Source organism: Musa acuminata, chromosome BXJ2-10, assembly GCF_036884655.1.
Source record: "Musa acuminata AAA Group cultivar baxijiao chromosome BXJ2-10, Cavendish_Baxijiao_AAA, whole genome shotgun sequence".
NCBI lineage: Eukaryota > Viridiplantae > Streptophyta > Magnoliopsida > Zingiberales > Musaceae > Musa > Musa acuminata.
Window position 1 is genome coordinate 29,506,177 of NC_088347.1, and position 14,547 is coordinate 29,520,723.

The following is a 14,547-nucleotide window of genomic DNA, read 5'->3' on the forward strand; positions in this document are numbered from 1 at the left end:
TCACGGGGGTGACTTGACTCCCGTTCGTTCGTTCGTTCATGGTGAGTCAGCCGTCGAGTCAACGGTCCAACCGCCGTTCGTTCTCCATTCGATTATAATACCATGCCGAAGAGAGCAACCCCATCTCGAGCCCTGAAACCATGGTTCCTCTGCTAGCAGTATTCTCCCTTGTGCTGCTTGTCATCAGCAACCACTCACCGGCGACAGCCGAACGACTCAGTTCCTTCTCCGCCGCCGACTCTCCATGGTTTCCCTCCCAGGACCGCATCCTGGTCTCCCAAAACCAAACCTTTGCAGCCGGCTTCCTCAGTCCCCCCTCTTCCTCCGGCAGCTTCATCTTCGCCGTCTGGGTCCAGAAGTCGATCGATCGGACCATCGTTTGGTCCCTCGGCGGCGACATCGTCAACTCGTCTGCTCTGGCCATCTCGTCCCTCGGTGTCCTCTCCCTTAACGACTCCTCCGGCCGTAACCTCTGGCCAGCCGCCGGTGGAGCCTCTAATTCTTCCCAACTGGTCGTCCATGACGATGGCAGCCTGGTCCTCAGCAATTGGAGTTCCTTTGACTTCCCGACCGATACCATCCTCGCCAACCAGATGGCGCCTTCGAACGGGAATGGGACGACGCTGAGGTCGGGGAACTACCAGCTTGTTGGTGCCAAGTCCCTCGTGTTTAACGGCACCGATAACTACTGGAACGCGTCGGACATCATCCTCAACCTCACATCGGACGGGCAACTGGTCATGGAAAACGGCAAAGGAGTGATTGCAGCCGACAAAGGGAAAATCGTTCTCAGGAGGCTCACGCTCGACCCTGACGGCAATTTTAGGATCTACAGTCTTGATGCAAGCTCGGGAAGGTGGCAGGTGGTCTGGCAAGCGTTGCTGGAGCTCTGCACCATCCATGGCACTTGCGGCACCAACGAGATCTGCATGCCCGACGGCTTCAACGCCACCAAGTGTGTGTGCCCACCAGGCTACCAAAACAGCACACGCAGCAATTCCTGCGAACGGAAGATAAAGCTCTTGTCTCCCAGCAAATTCCTGAGGCTGGACTTCGTGAGCTTCTACCAGGGATCGAACACTGCAGATCTGACGCCGCGTAATCTGGACGACTGCAGATCGACATGCGCGAACAACGCCAGCTGCATCGGCTTCAGCTACAAGTTCGACGGCCGGCAGACCTGCATCAACCATTTCAATCGATTCGCCAACGGGTATTGGTCTCCAGGGAGTGAGATGTCAACGTTCCTTCGGGTGGCAAGGTCCGAAACAGATCAATCCAACTTCACGGTGATGACCTCCTCGATCGACACGGTGTGCCCTGTTCAGATCAGTCTCCCCTTACCGCCTAAAGAGTCGAAGACCACCCTCAGAAACGCGGCCATCATCAGCACCCTGTTCGCGCTGGAGCTCCTGGCCGGAGTCCTATCGTTCTGGGCATTCCTCCGGAAGTATTCCAAGTACAGAGACATGGCCCATACACTGGGGTTGGAGTACATGCCCGGCGGAGGGCCAAAGCGCTTCTCTTACGCAGAACTGAAGGCCGCAACAAATGACTTCTCGAACGTGGTCGGCCATGGCGGATACGGTGTGGTCTACAAGGGGGAACTCCCTGATCGCCGCGTCATCGCCGTCAAACGCCTCAAGAACATCGGCGGCGCGGAAGCAGAATTTTGGGCCGAGGTGACGATCATCGCCAGGATGCATCATCTGAACCTGGTCCGGCTGTGGGGCTTCTGTGCCGAAAAGGAGCAGCGAATGCTCGTCTACGAGTACATTCCCAATGGCTCCCTCGACAAGTACCTCTTCTCCCCATCCACCGGAGTCGACGAAGGCTCGGGCGAGGACAAGATTGACGACCCAAGGAGAGAGTTAGTTCCTCCAAGACCTCTGCTCGATTGGAACATCAGATACAGGATCGCCATGGGGGTCGCTCGCGCCATAGCGTACCTCCACGAGGAGTGCCTCGAGTGGGTACTGCACTGCGACATCAAACCGGAGAACATACTGCTCGAGGACGACTTCTGCCCAAAAGTGTCAGATTTCGGCCTGTCGAAGCTGACGAACAAGAAGGACAAGGTGACCATGTCGCGAATCAGGGGGACGCGAGGCTACCTGGCGCCAGAGTGGGTGATTCAACGGGAGCCGATCACCGCAAAGGCCGACGTCTACAGCTTCGGCGTGGTGCTTCTGGAGATCGTGAGTGGGGTCAGGAGCTCAGAGTTCCAGCGGTCGTCGCTGGAGAGCGAAGATTGGTACATGCCCAAGTGGGCGTTCGAGAAGGTGTATGTGGAGCAGAGGATCGAGGACATCCTCGACCGCCACATCATGGATTCCTATGACAACCGCGCCCACTTTGAGCTGGTGGATCGAATGCTCAAGACAGCCATGTGGTGCTTACAGGACCGAGCGGAGATGAGGCCGTCGATGGGGAAGGTGACCAAGATGCTTGAGGGCACCGTGGAGATCACAGAGCCTGGGAAGCCCACCATCTTCACATGCTAATCACTTCGCAGAGTATTATACTACTTGGAAAGCAAGGCTGTTTGTGTGCATGTCTACGCACGTATTTCAATAAGCAGACACTGAAAATTTTATGTTGAGATTTAAATTCTAATTTCATCTTAGTTTCTTCTTGTTTTTATAGTTTTAGGTCTATTTGAGAAAAGATTAATTGTACGCCCTCCTCTCGCTCATATCGTGTGGATCCTCAAGTCAACACCCAAATTGACATCATGTCACCAAAAAGTTTGGTCTTCAAGCACTAAAACTCATCAGAGTTCTTCAGAAAATAAAAGGTCGCTGCCAAAAGGAGTAGTATTTCGTCTAGAATTAATGGTAAGAAACAGCGAAAAGGACTACCAGGAGTTCTTGAGTGGCTTCTGCAGCAGGGCGGAGATGTACATCTCCCGCAGCTCGAGGCCCCTGTCCAGCTTCCTGCCCACCTCCCACCGGAGCTTCTTGAAGCCGACGCGGTCGATGACGGGCACATACTCGCCCATCTGAGGCTCCACGAAGAAGAAGTGGTCGAGCCAGAAGAGGCCGCCGGGGCGCAGCACCCGGTAGATGTCGAAGAGGATGAAGTGGAGCAGGGTGGTGGGGATCCAGTTGCTGAGCACGTGCATGGAGTGCACCAGGTCGAGGGTGTTGTCGAAGAAGGGCAGCCGCTGCGAGACGCTCAGGTAGAGCGGCACCACCCCGCGGGCGGCCATGAAGCTGCTGAAGGGCCCGTTGAAGTTCATGGTGGTGGAGACGATGGTGACGTTGCGTTCCCGCATGCGGACGGCGAAGGTTCCGGAGCCGCCGCCGATGTCGAGGCCGATGCGCACTGAACCGACGGGGTCGGCGGCCTGGAGGACCTCGTCGATGGAGAAGTCGAGGGGGTTGTCGGAGGGGGCCACCCAGCGGCGCCGCTCGCGGCTGCCGTCGAGGATGTCGAAGCAGTCCTTGCAGTCGTCGAAGGAGGGGGAGCGCTTGCGGTCCACGAGGCAGCGGAAGGACTTGCAGGAGTAGGCGGACCAGTGGATGGAGCGGTCCGGGGGGAGCGACCAGAGGGCGGCCGGGTGGGGGAGGGGCGAGGCGGGGTCCAGTGGCGCGGCGGGACGGCAGCGGCGCCGTGGGAGGGGCTCGCAGCCTCGGAGGAGGAGGCGCTGGGCCAGGGGCTCGTCGTCAGGGCAGGAGCCGTTGACGGGGTAGGACATGAAGGCGGCGAGATCGTCGGGGAAGAGAGGGCAGGCCAGCCCCGCTGGAGGGTGGATCTCCGCGGAGCCCATGTTGGGGTTGTGGCCGAAGGGAAGGGGCTGCGCGGAGGTGAAGGCCACGAACTCTGCCGGCAGAGAAGCATCGGCATTACTGGAGGAAGCAGAAGATGAAGCAGATGCTGCAGTCGTAGCACATGCAGCAACAGTAGTAGTAGTAGAAGAAGGACAAGGAGGGCATGAAGAAGAGGAAGAGGAGAAGAGAAGGAAAGTGAGGAGGTTGGAGAAGAGGAGGACAAAGAGGCAGAGAAGGTTGCTGAAGCGGTGGTGGGAACGGGAGGAGTCCATTGAAGAGGAAGGAGAATGGAGGTGGCAAGGGAACCTACTCTCTTAGTCTGTGCTCGATTAATATCTTCTGCAGCACCAGGGTCTACTACTCACGAAAAAGAGAAGTAGAGTCCGAGTAAAAAAGTCAAGATCTACTACTCACAAAGAGGAGGCTTGCATTAGTTTGAGAAGCTTACAGTCTTAAAAAGAGAGATGGATTCGACGTGAGGACGACGTTGAAGAATAGCACTAGTTTTATATGAATAGTGTGGCGTGCAAACTAAGAAAATACAAATAATAAGAAGAAGAAGAATAGAAATGACGGCCAGCAGAGACAAACTACATCCCTCCAACTACAGTCCCACTCCACCGTCACAATACCTTTCAAATAAAAAAGGGCATGACGCCTATCCACATGAAGAGTCTGTGCTCCAATAACACGTTGTTGTTTCCTATTCACATTACACCTACAGGGCTTCACTCTTTCGAGTTCAATGACACTATCTGAACTATGCTTGAGCATCATAGGTTGGCCAAAGCTTCCAATTAGACAATAGAAAATCAATCCTTGAACATACTCCAACTTGAGAAACACTAGCTGTAAACACATGAAGGAAGCATAAAACAAATCTAAGAACAACCAATTAGAGCGTGTAGCACACAAATCTGGAATTACATTCTATTCACATCCTTGGAAAAGAAGAAATAAAAACAAGATATTAAAAAGAACACACTACTGAGGCGACTCGCAAGGTGCTGAATAGCAAGGACACACCAGGCTATACAAACAAATAAGACACTGGCCTACCAAAATACAGGTCGTGGAGTTAGCAATCCAAAGCATCACTTCCAGTAGCCAACTACCCTCAAGTCAGCTGCAGACGGACCTCATTCGCCAGATGAGCTCCCTAACAAAGTGTTGCAAGGTTGTCCTTCTGGTGTTAATTCCAGTTTAAAAGATCAACCCTGGAAATACAAAAAAGGAAAAGGAGGGGGGGGGGGGGGGGGAGGGGAGGGGGGGGGGGGGGGGGGGGCGCAAGAGGGAAGTAGCCCGATGCAGAATCTCTTCTTGATGTTTTCGTACATTGTATTTCTTCGTTATGGATTGCGCATCAACCCACCTCGAGGGACAGTCCTGAATTTGGAACAGAATCATGTAAACGAATTTACAACTTATAAACATAAAACCACAATGTTTTCAGTTCAAACAACGATGGCATTCAATTCTCAATAATAAAATTTTACAAAAGTTAGTTATGTTAAATAAATTGAGTTCATAAAACTTAAATCTCATATTTTTAGAAAAAATGATTCCCATTTATTCAGCATATAAAATCAAGAACAGAATCATCAAGAGGAATTAACGTCTGGTAAGAAGAAACTTAGCCAATTGATCTCAAGTGTCATATACTAAAGATACAAATCAACTTGTCATACCTTCCAGGAAGCAACTGTGAACTACTAGATGGAGCTTTCGAACCACCAAGTCGCTTAGACTTGTTATCTTGTTCTTTCTCCACTCTCATAGCAGCCACCTCTTTCTCCATTGCAGCTACTTCCCTTCTCATCTTTTTTGCTTCCACTTCCATAGCTTTAGTCAATGTATCAACTTTCTTGGCCAGCATCTATTCACAAGTTTCACAGTAGAAAGTGTACATGAGTTTGGAAATGGCCACCAAACTGTTACACAGATGCTAAAGGGGAACTTACCTCAATCGCATCATCCTTGTCTTTTAAGCTCTGGTCCTTCTCATGGCATGCTTTCCTCAGAGTAATTACCTCCTTCTGCAACATATCATACAGAAGTCCAGAGACACAATCATCTGAGTCAACATTAGATAACTCATTGGTTTTCTCTTCTGGAATTTCCTTCCAACTGTTATGTGAGATATTCTCTGCAGTTGCATCAGAAGATCTGTTCAGTGACAAACTAGCTCCATTCAGGAGGGCTTTGCTTCGGTCCAATGACCTAGTGCCACCATCAAATGACTTCGATGCCCCTTTGGCATGTTTCAGTACCATGCTACTGGAAAGAGAAGATCTCATCTGAAATGATGGTCGCTTTGAAAGGAAGCCATTAACACTCTTAGGAACATTCTCAGCTCCACCAAGGGACTGGCGGCGTGAAGGACCATTGCTTACACTCTTCCCCTCTACAATGGTGCGGTTACTGCCACCTGCTGACATTCTCAATCCCTCTTCCAAAACCTTGAGCCGTACCTGAAACTTCTCCTGAATTGTCCAAAACGATTTGCCACTAGTAAATAGGTATCATGCTCTATGACAACATAAAATATAACAAATATTAAACATTTATGGTAAGACATTCTACTTTCAACTGAGCTTCAGATCTTGCAGTACGTTCTGTTATAGCAAGCTTGTCCCGAAGTTGCTGCATCTCACCCTGCAAAACAATGTATGTGATGACAGTATTTACCATAACAAGAAAAAAATATTGGGAATAGCGTGTATCAATTGATATGCTACAAAAGAGCTTCAGAAAATCATTAAACATCAATGCTAACCTGCATGAATCTCCGTTCCTCAAGCCACTGTTTAACAGGCATTACTTTGTCACTAGCATCTTTCCATTCATTTGCCACAACCACTGCAACCCTATTAGCTGTAACCTTTGCCCGAGCAAGTTCACGATCAAGCGTTTTCATCTCTTCCTAAATGTATAAATGACAATTTAACAAGGAAAACAATATACATTTGTTCTCTAATGATTTAAAGCAGTTCCAACACAAAAAAAACAGAGTTCTGTGCTAATAGATTAAAAATAAAGCCCAATATATTACACTCATCTCCTGAACTTTTCGCTGGTAATCCCTTACGGCATTTGCAGCTGCACCACCTGCAAGAACAGCCTCTTCCAGTTCTCGTACAGTCTGGCTAAGCTTTTCAACCTCAGCAACCTTTTGTCGATGCATTTTATCCAGGATCTTGTTCTCTTCCTGAATAACGCAAGAAGAGGACTAAGTATAAAATTTCTAATAGCATCACAGCCTACAGATTCTGTCCCCATTTTAAAAATAAATAAGCATTTTGTTCCTGGATACCTGACATATTTCGATCTGTTTCATTAATTCCTGGTTCTTATTTTGTAAATCGTCCACCATAGAGGCCTTTGCTAAAGCAATCTGTACGGTCCGTTCTGCTTCCAGCAGTGCTGCTTCTTTTGATTTGGTAAGACGATCTAATGCCCTGTTGTCATCCTGTAGCTTTGCAATCTGCAAATAAGAGAGAGATCTTCAACAGTTTCTACTTTCTACCACTTTGAGCCCCTAATTTTCTGTTGACAAATAGGGAAGTCTAGTGTGATACATTCAAACAACTTAGAGCTGTTGTAAGCCAATAGAAAAATTAGCCCTTAATCTCCTACAAGCACAATATAATTGACATACATATATGGCAACAACTTTGGAAATAACTAATGATCAGCAAGACAACAAACCAAGCTCACAAAACAATGGAAGCCCATACAAGTACAATATGTAATCTTTCACAAATTTGGATCATTAAGAAGATTAGGAAATGGGAACTGAACAATGAATAACTAGACCAGAAAACATCACGAATACCAGCAACACCCAAGATGCAAAAAGAGTTCTTGGTAGACAGTTTGTTTAAAAGAAGGAACAAACAAACAACAAAAAATAAAAACACTTTAGTAATTGCAAACCAATTAAGTTGTTCATAAACTTGAGATACAGGGAAGGTCATTGCTGTGTTGACCAAGGCAAAATTTTGTAATCTTTGGGTGGAACATTCTATCAAAGCACAATTGTAGAATTATAAAATTTTGCAGGAGCAATGTTTCAAAAGAAAACCTCCTGCCGAGATAGCTTCAACTCTGCCTCAAGAGGTGCAAGAATGGCTTCAATTGGGGGCATGTCATCATCTTTTTGATCTGCATGGACTCTTCTAAGTGTCGCCTCTGCTGCAAATTGTGCAGCCAATGCTGCTTTCTTTTCATCATTTATCCTCTTAATTTCAAGATTCTGCATGGTTAACTTTTCATCAACCACTGTTCATAGTGGAATCGTCAATCATACATGAGAAACAACAGCTAAAAGTAAATTAGTGAGTTATATGTAGTACCCTGTTCTCAAGAAGTGATTCAGTGAGCTTGAGCTTCTCATCCATCTTATTCAATTCTTCCGTTAGCTGACATTGGTGACAAAAGAGTCAGAAAACAGCCCATTAATATCATTACCTCATTCAGTATTTTCTCTCCACACATTGGAATGCCAAAAGTGAAGGAACAAATGGTAAAGAAAAATACAAGTAAAAGGAACACTAGATATATTATAACAATGTTCAGACATTGATATGCACTGCAAGATTACTTGAAGCCATGTATAATATAATAATATTTGATGTTGACCAATATAACATGTTTCCATGGAGATGGCGTTCTTTAAATGCAAATTTTAAGTTACAAGATCAAATTGCATTTCCTTTCACAAAAACCCAAACGAGCATATACCACACTTAGATAGAATCTGAAACAACCTTATCGTAGAGCTTTCTTTGCTTAAAGCCAGAAAAGGTTCAATCTGTAGAATGTTTTCCAACTAGAAATCGTAGAAACAAATATGAACTACAAAATGCAGAAATTGTAAAGCTATAAAATGGACTAAGAAAATTCACCATGTTGATTTTTATAAGGGCAAGAATCGGAAATAGCAAGAAATTTTGTCCTAAAAAAGAACAGAAATGAAAACAAAAAAATCATCACGTGCTCATAACGGGACCTGAAAGAAAAAGTCATAATAATTTGCTTCTCTCTAGAAAAAATAACAAAAATAGAAAAATAAGGCGTTAAGACCAAAACCACACTCGGACCACAAATAAAAAAACGCCATTTTGTAAAATAGAACTGTTATGAGGCAAAGAAATTGAGAAAAAAGAAAAACGCATCAAGAAAACAATGTCGACATGATAAAAGGGATCAGGGAATTAACAGCCATTAAGGAGAGAATAAAAACAACAAACGAATGATTTAACAGGAAGTAAAATCGGCACATTCACCTCTTCGACTGCCTTCTCTCTCGCGCGCTCAGACAACCTCAGAGCTTTGATCTCCGCCTGTGACTCAGATAATTCTCGATCTTTGTCTGCAATCCACCAAAATATCCAAACAAATTTCAATGAGATGCTACACAAACCAACCGAATAAACTAAAAGAAAGGAACGCAGCAAACCGCAATCCCACCTCTGACTTCATTCTCGAGCCTATTCAGCTCGACCTTCACCGGATCCGATCCGTGGAGCAGATTAATAAACTCGTCCACCTCCAAGTTGGGCTTCATCGAGGCCCTTCGCCTCAGGGCCGGCGCCGACTTCCCCTCAATCTTGAACGACGCAGACGCCGTCAGAGCCTCCGGTGCCGGCTGCGGCGTCGCATTCCCCCCGGCGGCCTCGCCTAAGAACCCTTCCCCGCCGAAGTCGCGCAGATCTGACATCCTGGATCTGACGCTCTCTCACATCGAAGGCAAGTAAAGAGCCCAATTTAAACAAAGAGGAGGAGATTTTCGAAATGCGAACTCGACTCCGATTCCAAGTACTTGGGTCCTCCTCCTCGATCGAAATTGAGATCTCCTTCCTATGGCTTCGATCGAGTCCGTCGCCCACGAGAGCAACCCTAACTGCGTTCCTTCCTCCAATCGCCCTCGTCGCAAGTAATGTGCTGTGGGGGAGTGCTAATAAGTAGACTACAGTGAGGAGGGGGGCAAAGGGACGCCCGCTATGTTATATCGCTCCTCCTGTATTATTTATTCGTACTAAGCAAACCCCCCAATATGTTTGCTTCACTATCCGATGTAAGATCAGGGCTGAATCAAAAGTAAATCCAACGGCGGATAATGAGTCCTCAAGCAGATCTCGTCTCTAGGGCACGCGGTGTCGTTACCGCACCGAGGGAGACGGAGCCTCTGCTCCCTCGCGATGCCACGTAGTGTAATTGGTGTCGGAATACTCTCCCTGGATCGGTCAAACGATTTGGACTCCCTCTTCTTTAGGATGCTGGTGAGCTGTCCGGTGCAAGACAGCGAACAAAATTCTGACTAAAGCGTCAGTGACACGTACCAGGATAAAATCTATGCAAATATTTTTGTACTCCTTATCCGTCCCACCCACATACGGTGATCTGATTGGGGCCTCAAGGGGCCCACGGGAACTCACCAATCCTCTGCTACCAGACAAGGCATAGCCAGCCTAAATGAATTCAAAATCTAAGTATTGATTCTTTATTTCGGGTATAGCTACGATTACGTCAGGCCCGCATAATTTCCAGAAGCCGAACGGGCAATCTGAGCCGGACCGAGACACCGAACCGGATCCTATGCGAGTTCTCGATGCGCGTGTAGCCGCTCTAGATTTCTACGTACGGGTACGCCGTGAAGGGGAGCTGTCGCCTTTGGTCGACTTGCAAGAGTGAAGTAATAGATTGCAGGATTAAGTCATCATCTTGTCATCGAGGCGATGGATCGTGAGCTGATCTCTACTTTGCTGCAGGTTGATTGGAACCATCACTGTCCGCCCTAATGGACTGACAACGATGTCCTTCTACTGTTCGAGCTGTGAGGAGCGTATGAGCAATGGCCCCACTGAGAGGAAACGTAGGGCAAGATCACAGATTGAACGATGCAAAAAGATGACGCCTCCTCTTCTTCTTCTTCTTCTTCTTCTTCTTCTCCTTCTTATTATTATTATTTCAACTGCTGCTCTTTTTGGTCGATTTGGAGTGTGGTTGTTGTCATGGTAGAGGGTTGGTGGCCAGTTGGGCATTTGCTAGAACTCTCCTTGTGGATTCTGTGGTAGTCTAAGTCCTCATTTGAACCAGCAATAATGAGACGAGGCTGTTCATTCCGATGCCAACAATGGCATATTTAATGGCCTTCTTTTGATGGTTCTTCTTTCAAGCTTGAACACCGTCACTTCATGTATGGAGGAGTGGTGGACCTTGGTTGCACTAAATCGAAACACTGCAAGAACATATATCATGGAACAATGATTCGACACCTACACCATAGTTCCTTGTTCAAGCATGTATCTTGTTGTTCTTCTAAGTAAGGATATGGGCTGCTCATGTGTCCCATTGATGAACTTTAGAAAGGACTACCGATTGGCAGGTTCCAATAATGAGCTACAGAAAGGAGGGGATAGACTTGTGTGTACTTTGCTCTCCCTTGAAGTATCTTCCTGGTCGTCAACAAGCATTTAGAGGAAAGCTAACATGGCTTTGAGCTTTTCCTCCCCTTGAAGCCAAAGAAGGGGCTGCATATTACAGCTGCACTCCTGCATATAAATGATTTCCTCTGTTCCTTTTGAAATGTCAAACAGGAGCACAAAAATCTTAACCTGTGGCCAAATCCATTGCTGTCAGGATGGTGATGCAGCCACCTATATAGATCATCGTGGCTTCAACAGTTGGTGAAGTCGTCATGAATACTCAAGTTGGATTCTCTGTGGGCATAACTTCACAAAGCATGGAGGTTGTGGGGGGACTGTCGGCTTATCAGAATCCAAGACAAAGGAGGTATCCAAAGCTTTCCATGTCTATATCTCCCGGTCTCATGATGCTTGTTGCTGTAATCTATGGAACCTCTTTCTATAATTAAGTTGTCGAGAACACCAAGGAAGACCATGCTTCTTTAACCACAGAAAACCCCTGTCGGGACTTGAGTCTATTTCTTTAATCATAGGAGTAATAAAGGACATGCATGCGAAGAATAGTATATGTCCATGAACATTAAGGAGATTATAGAACTGTTCGGATAAGTGAGAGAGAAGAGGAGTTTCTAACAAGCTTTTGCCTTTTTATGTTTGGAAGTGGATTCTTGTACTTTGGTCTAAAGTTACTCGTTTTCATGAGAGATTTCAGACCAAGGAAGTAAGGCATTGTTCGATTGTCTTTAGATAGATGCCTTGGATTTAAGATGACAATGAAAGTAAACGATTTATCCTGGTTGTTCTTACTGCTAGCGTCATTGTTGTATGCCATTGTCCCTTGGGATCTTGAGATACAAAGATTGGAACTCCAAGGTTGGAGCCGTGATCATAGCTAAGCAGAGTAATTGCCTTGAGCTAATCTGATCTTTCAGCTGACAAGTCAAAGTAAAACGAGAGAACACAGGCTGAAATGTTCTTCCGCAGCTCAAACTCATCGAGAATCATGGAAGGCGTTTGCCACATCAACCACAAACCGGTATCTCACATCGCCCTTCTCCAGCCGCTCCATCGCAAGATTCACATCTTCCATTCTGACCACCTCAACCTCCGGCGTAACCCTGTGCTCGTTGGCGAACTCCATCATCTCCTGAGCGACCTTCATCCCGCCGATCATGCTTCCCACGATGCTCTTGCCTCCTGCAACGCACAAGCCAAGACATGTGGTCGATCGACGGCACGCGATGAAAAACCAACGCATGCATGCTAACCTGAAACCAAATCGAATGATGGTATCTCCATTGGCTTGGTCGATGTCCCAACCATAATTATCTTCCCGTGCGTCTTCAGCAAAGCGACCAAAGGACTGAACGAAAGAGCACCGGCACTTGTGCTGACGATATGATCCATAGTGCCCGCGGCAGCCTAAAAGAGCAGCGACTATTTCATGTAACACGAAGAGAAAAAGTCTCTCTCTCTCTCTCTCTCTCTCTCTCTGTTGTTGAACTGATGATACCTTCATCTGCTCGGCATTACTGATGACTATAAACGAGTCGGCTCCAAGCAGCTCCACCGCATCCTTCTCCTTGTCAGGAGTTGAGCTGATCACGGTCACTCTCAACCCGAAAGCCTTGCCAAACTTCACGGCCAAGTGGCCGAGCCCTCCGAGGCCCACAACGCCCAGATGCTTCCCCGGTTGGTCCAGTCCATGCTGCTTCATCGGGGTGTACACGGTGGTGCCTGCACACAACAGGGGGCCGACCTTGTCCAGGGGCAACGTCTCCGGGACCCTGACGGCGAAATGCTCGTTGACGACCACCATGTCGGCGAATCCCCCGTAGGTTTTAGTGCCATCAGGGTAGAAGCTGTTGAAGACGGGAACCAGTTTGGGGCAGTAGTTCTCATCGTCCATTCTGCAGTTGTCACAAGAGCGACAAGCACCGGCCATGTACCCGACGCCGACCTTGTCGCCGATCTTGAACTTGTGAACGACCCGCCCGACTTGGGTTACAACGCCTACAATCTCGTGCCTGGTAGATTCAAAAACCATGGACAGAATCCATTTGAGCAACCACTGTCAATGTTCTTTAGATGATGATGACATGCTTGCTCACCCTGGGACGACCGGGTACTTTGCGTTTCTCCAGTAATTCTTGATCGTGCAAAGATCGGTAAGGCAAATTCCACAGTAGAGTACCTTCAAGGTGATGTCGTCGCCTTTCATGGCTCTGGAAAGTAGCGAGTGCCATAGGTCAAACGAACCAGAAAAGGAAGCAAATTACTTTAGCTGAATTGCCAAGAGGAAGACGGAGATACGGGAAATAATGATAAAGAAATCATAATATAACTCAATGAAATGAATATTTCCTTCTATTGATGATCTGCAAAGAGCCAAACAGGGATGAAAGTCTACTCTCTCATGTCCTTTAATAAGTTGCATAAAATGATATCGATTAGAAATTTATGATGACATATCACACTTCATTAGAGGCGGCGATCGAAAAGTTTCAAGATGGATGTTGGATCAACTGCTTCAACAAGAGATCAGAAAAGCGAGGACGCGGCAGAGTACCTTAAGGGGAAGGCGAAGGGGGAGAGGACTCCGCTGGAATCCCTGGCTGCCCATCCATGTCCCGTCTCTTCTTCTTCCATCTCTCTCCCCCCTCACTGTTTCTGTCGAAATGACTGATTCAGTGCGCCCAATATATATATATATATATATATAGATATATATACACACACGCGATGAACCTATAGAACGCTATATTTGGTAGCCAATTACATGCATGCACATTTGTTGGTCTCCATAAATCCACCGAATTATTTCCCAAACATGGGTGATGCTGCTAACGAATGTACATGAAAATTGATTCTAAAGTTAGGCACGAAATTGATTGATTACAAATGTAATAATTAGATTTTTTTTTTTTGAGATAATTTATTTAAAAAAATCTTTGTTATTTGAGCTTAAAATCTTATGATATAAATTATCAAAGTCTTTGTCAGCTAACCTAACTAATACTTTTAATATTTTTAACCTTAAAATTTATCATGATACTTTTTATTTTAAATAAAAAATTATTTTAGATTGTGTTTTATTTATTGCCAGTATAAGAGATGAAATGAGAGGAAATAAGATTATTGAAGCAATCCTATACCTTTTTCATAATTATTTTTTTTTTCATTTATGTTTTGTGTGTTAATAAACCAAAGTGTTATATTTTAAAAAAATCATGATCCATGATAATGTTATTATAATTAGTTTAAATTATGAATTATTATTAAGTAAATTAATAAAAAAAATGGATTTTAATTTTTTTATATTTTTCAAGATCAATATGCATGAT

General features: G+C 46.1%; 4 protein-coding genes across 4 annotated transcripts; 1 reads left to right on the forward strand and 3 right to left on the reverse strand.

Annotated features, from left to right (window-relative positions):
• Positions 1-65: 65 nt before the first annotated feature.
• Positions 66-2,635, forward strand: LOC135625010 (G-type lectin S-receptor-like serine/threonine-protein kinase At1g34300). Its single transcript, XM_065129197.1, has one exon. The coding sequence runs from the start codon at positions 141-143 to the stop codon at positions 2,502-2,504; it is 2,364 nt and encodes a 787-aa protein (XP_064985269.1). The 5' UTR covers positions 66-140; the 3' UTR covers positions 2,505-2,635.
• Positions 2,636-2,755: 120 nt separating this feature from the next.
• Positions 2,756-4,182, reverse strand: LOC103968547 (probable methyltransferase At1g29790). The gene has a single exon (XM_009381800.3). The coding sequence runs from the start codon at positions 4,043-4,045 to the stop codon at positions 2,858-2,860; it is 1,188 nt and encodes a 395-aa protein (XP_009380075.2). The 5' UTR covers positions 4,046-4,182; the 3' UTR covers positions 2,756-2,857.
• A 917-nt stretch (positions 4,183-5,099) lies between these two features.
• On the reverse strand, positions 5,100-9,761 carry LOC103968548 (microtubule-associated protein 70-1). Its single transcript, XM_009381801.3, has 11 exons — positions 9,246-9,761; positions 9,062-9,147; positions 8,129-8,194; positions 7,858-8,028; positions 7,087-7,257; positions 6,826-6,981; positions 6,550-6,696; positions 6,357-6,428; positions 5,735-6,256; positions 5,462-5,649; positions 5,100-5,159 (listed from the first exon to the last, which is right to left on the reverse strand). Exons 1-11 carry the CDS (start codon positions 9,493-9,495, stop codon positions 5,123-5,125), a joined length of 1,866 nt encoding a protein of 621 aa, XP_009380076.2. The 5' UTR covers positions 9,496-9,761; the 3' UTR covers positions 5,100-5,122.
• Positions 9,762-11,977: 2,216 nt separating this feature from the next.
• On the reverse strand, positions 11,978-13,900 carry LOC103968549 (probable cinnamyl alcohol dehydrogenase 9). The gene is made up of 5 exons (XM_009381803.3): positions 13,773-13,900; positions 13,315-13,428; positions 12,717-13,230; positions 12,472-12,625; positions 11,978-12,400 (listed from the first exon to the last, which is right to left on the reverse strand). The coding sequence occupies exons 1-5, from the start codon at positions 13,850-13,852 to the stop codon at positions 12,195-12,197; spliced, it is 1,068 nt and encodes a 355-aa protein (XP_009380078.2). The 5' UTR covers positions 13,853-13,900; the 3' UTR covers positions 11,978-12,194.
• Between the last annotated feature and the right edge of the window lie 647 nt (positions 13,901-14,547).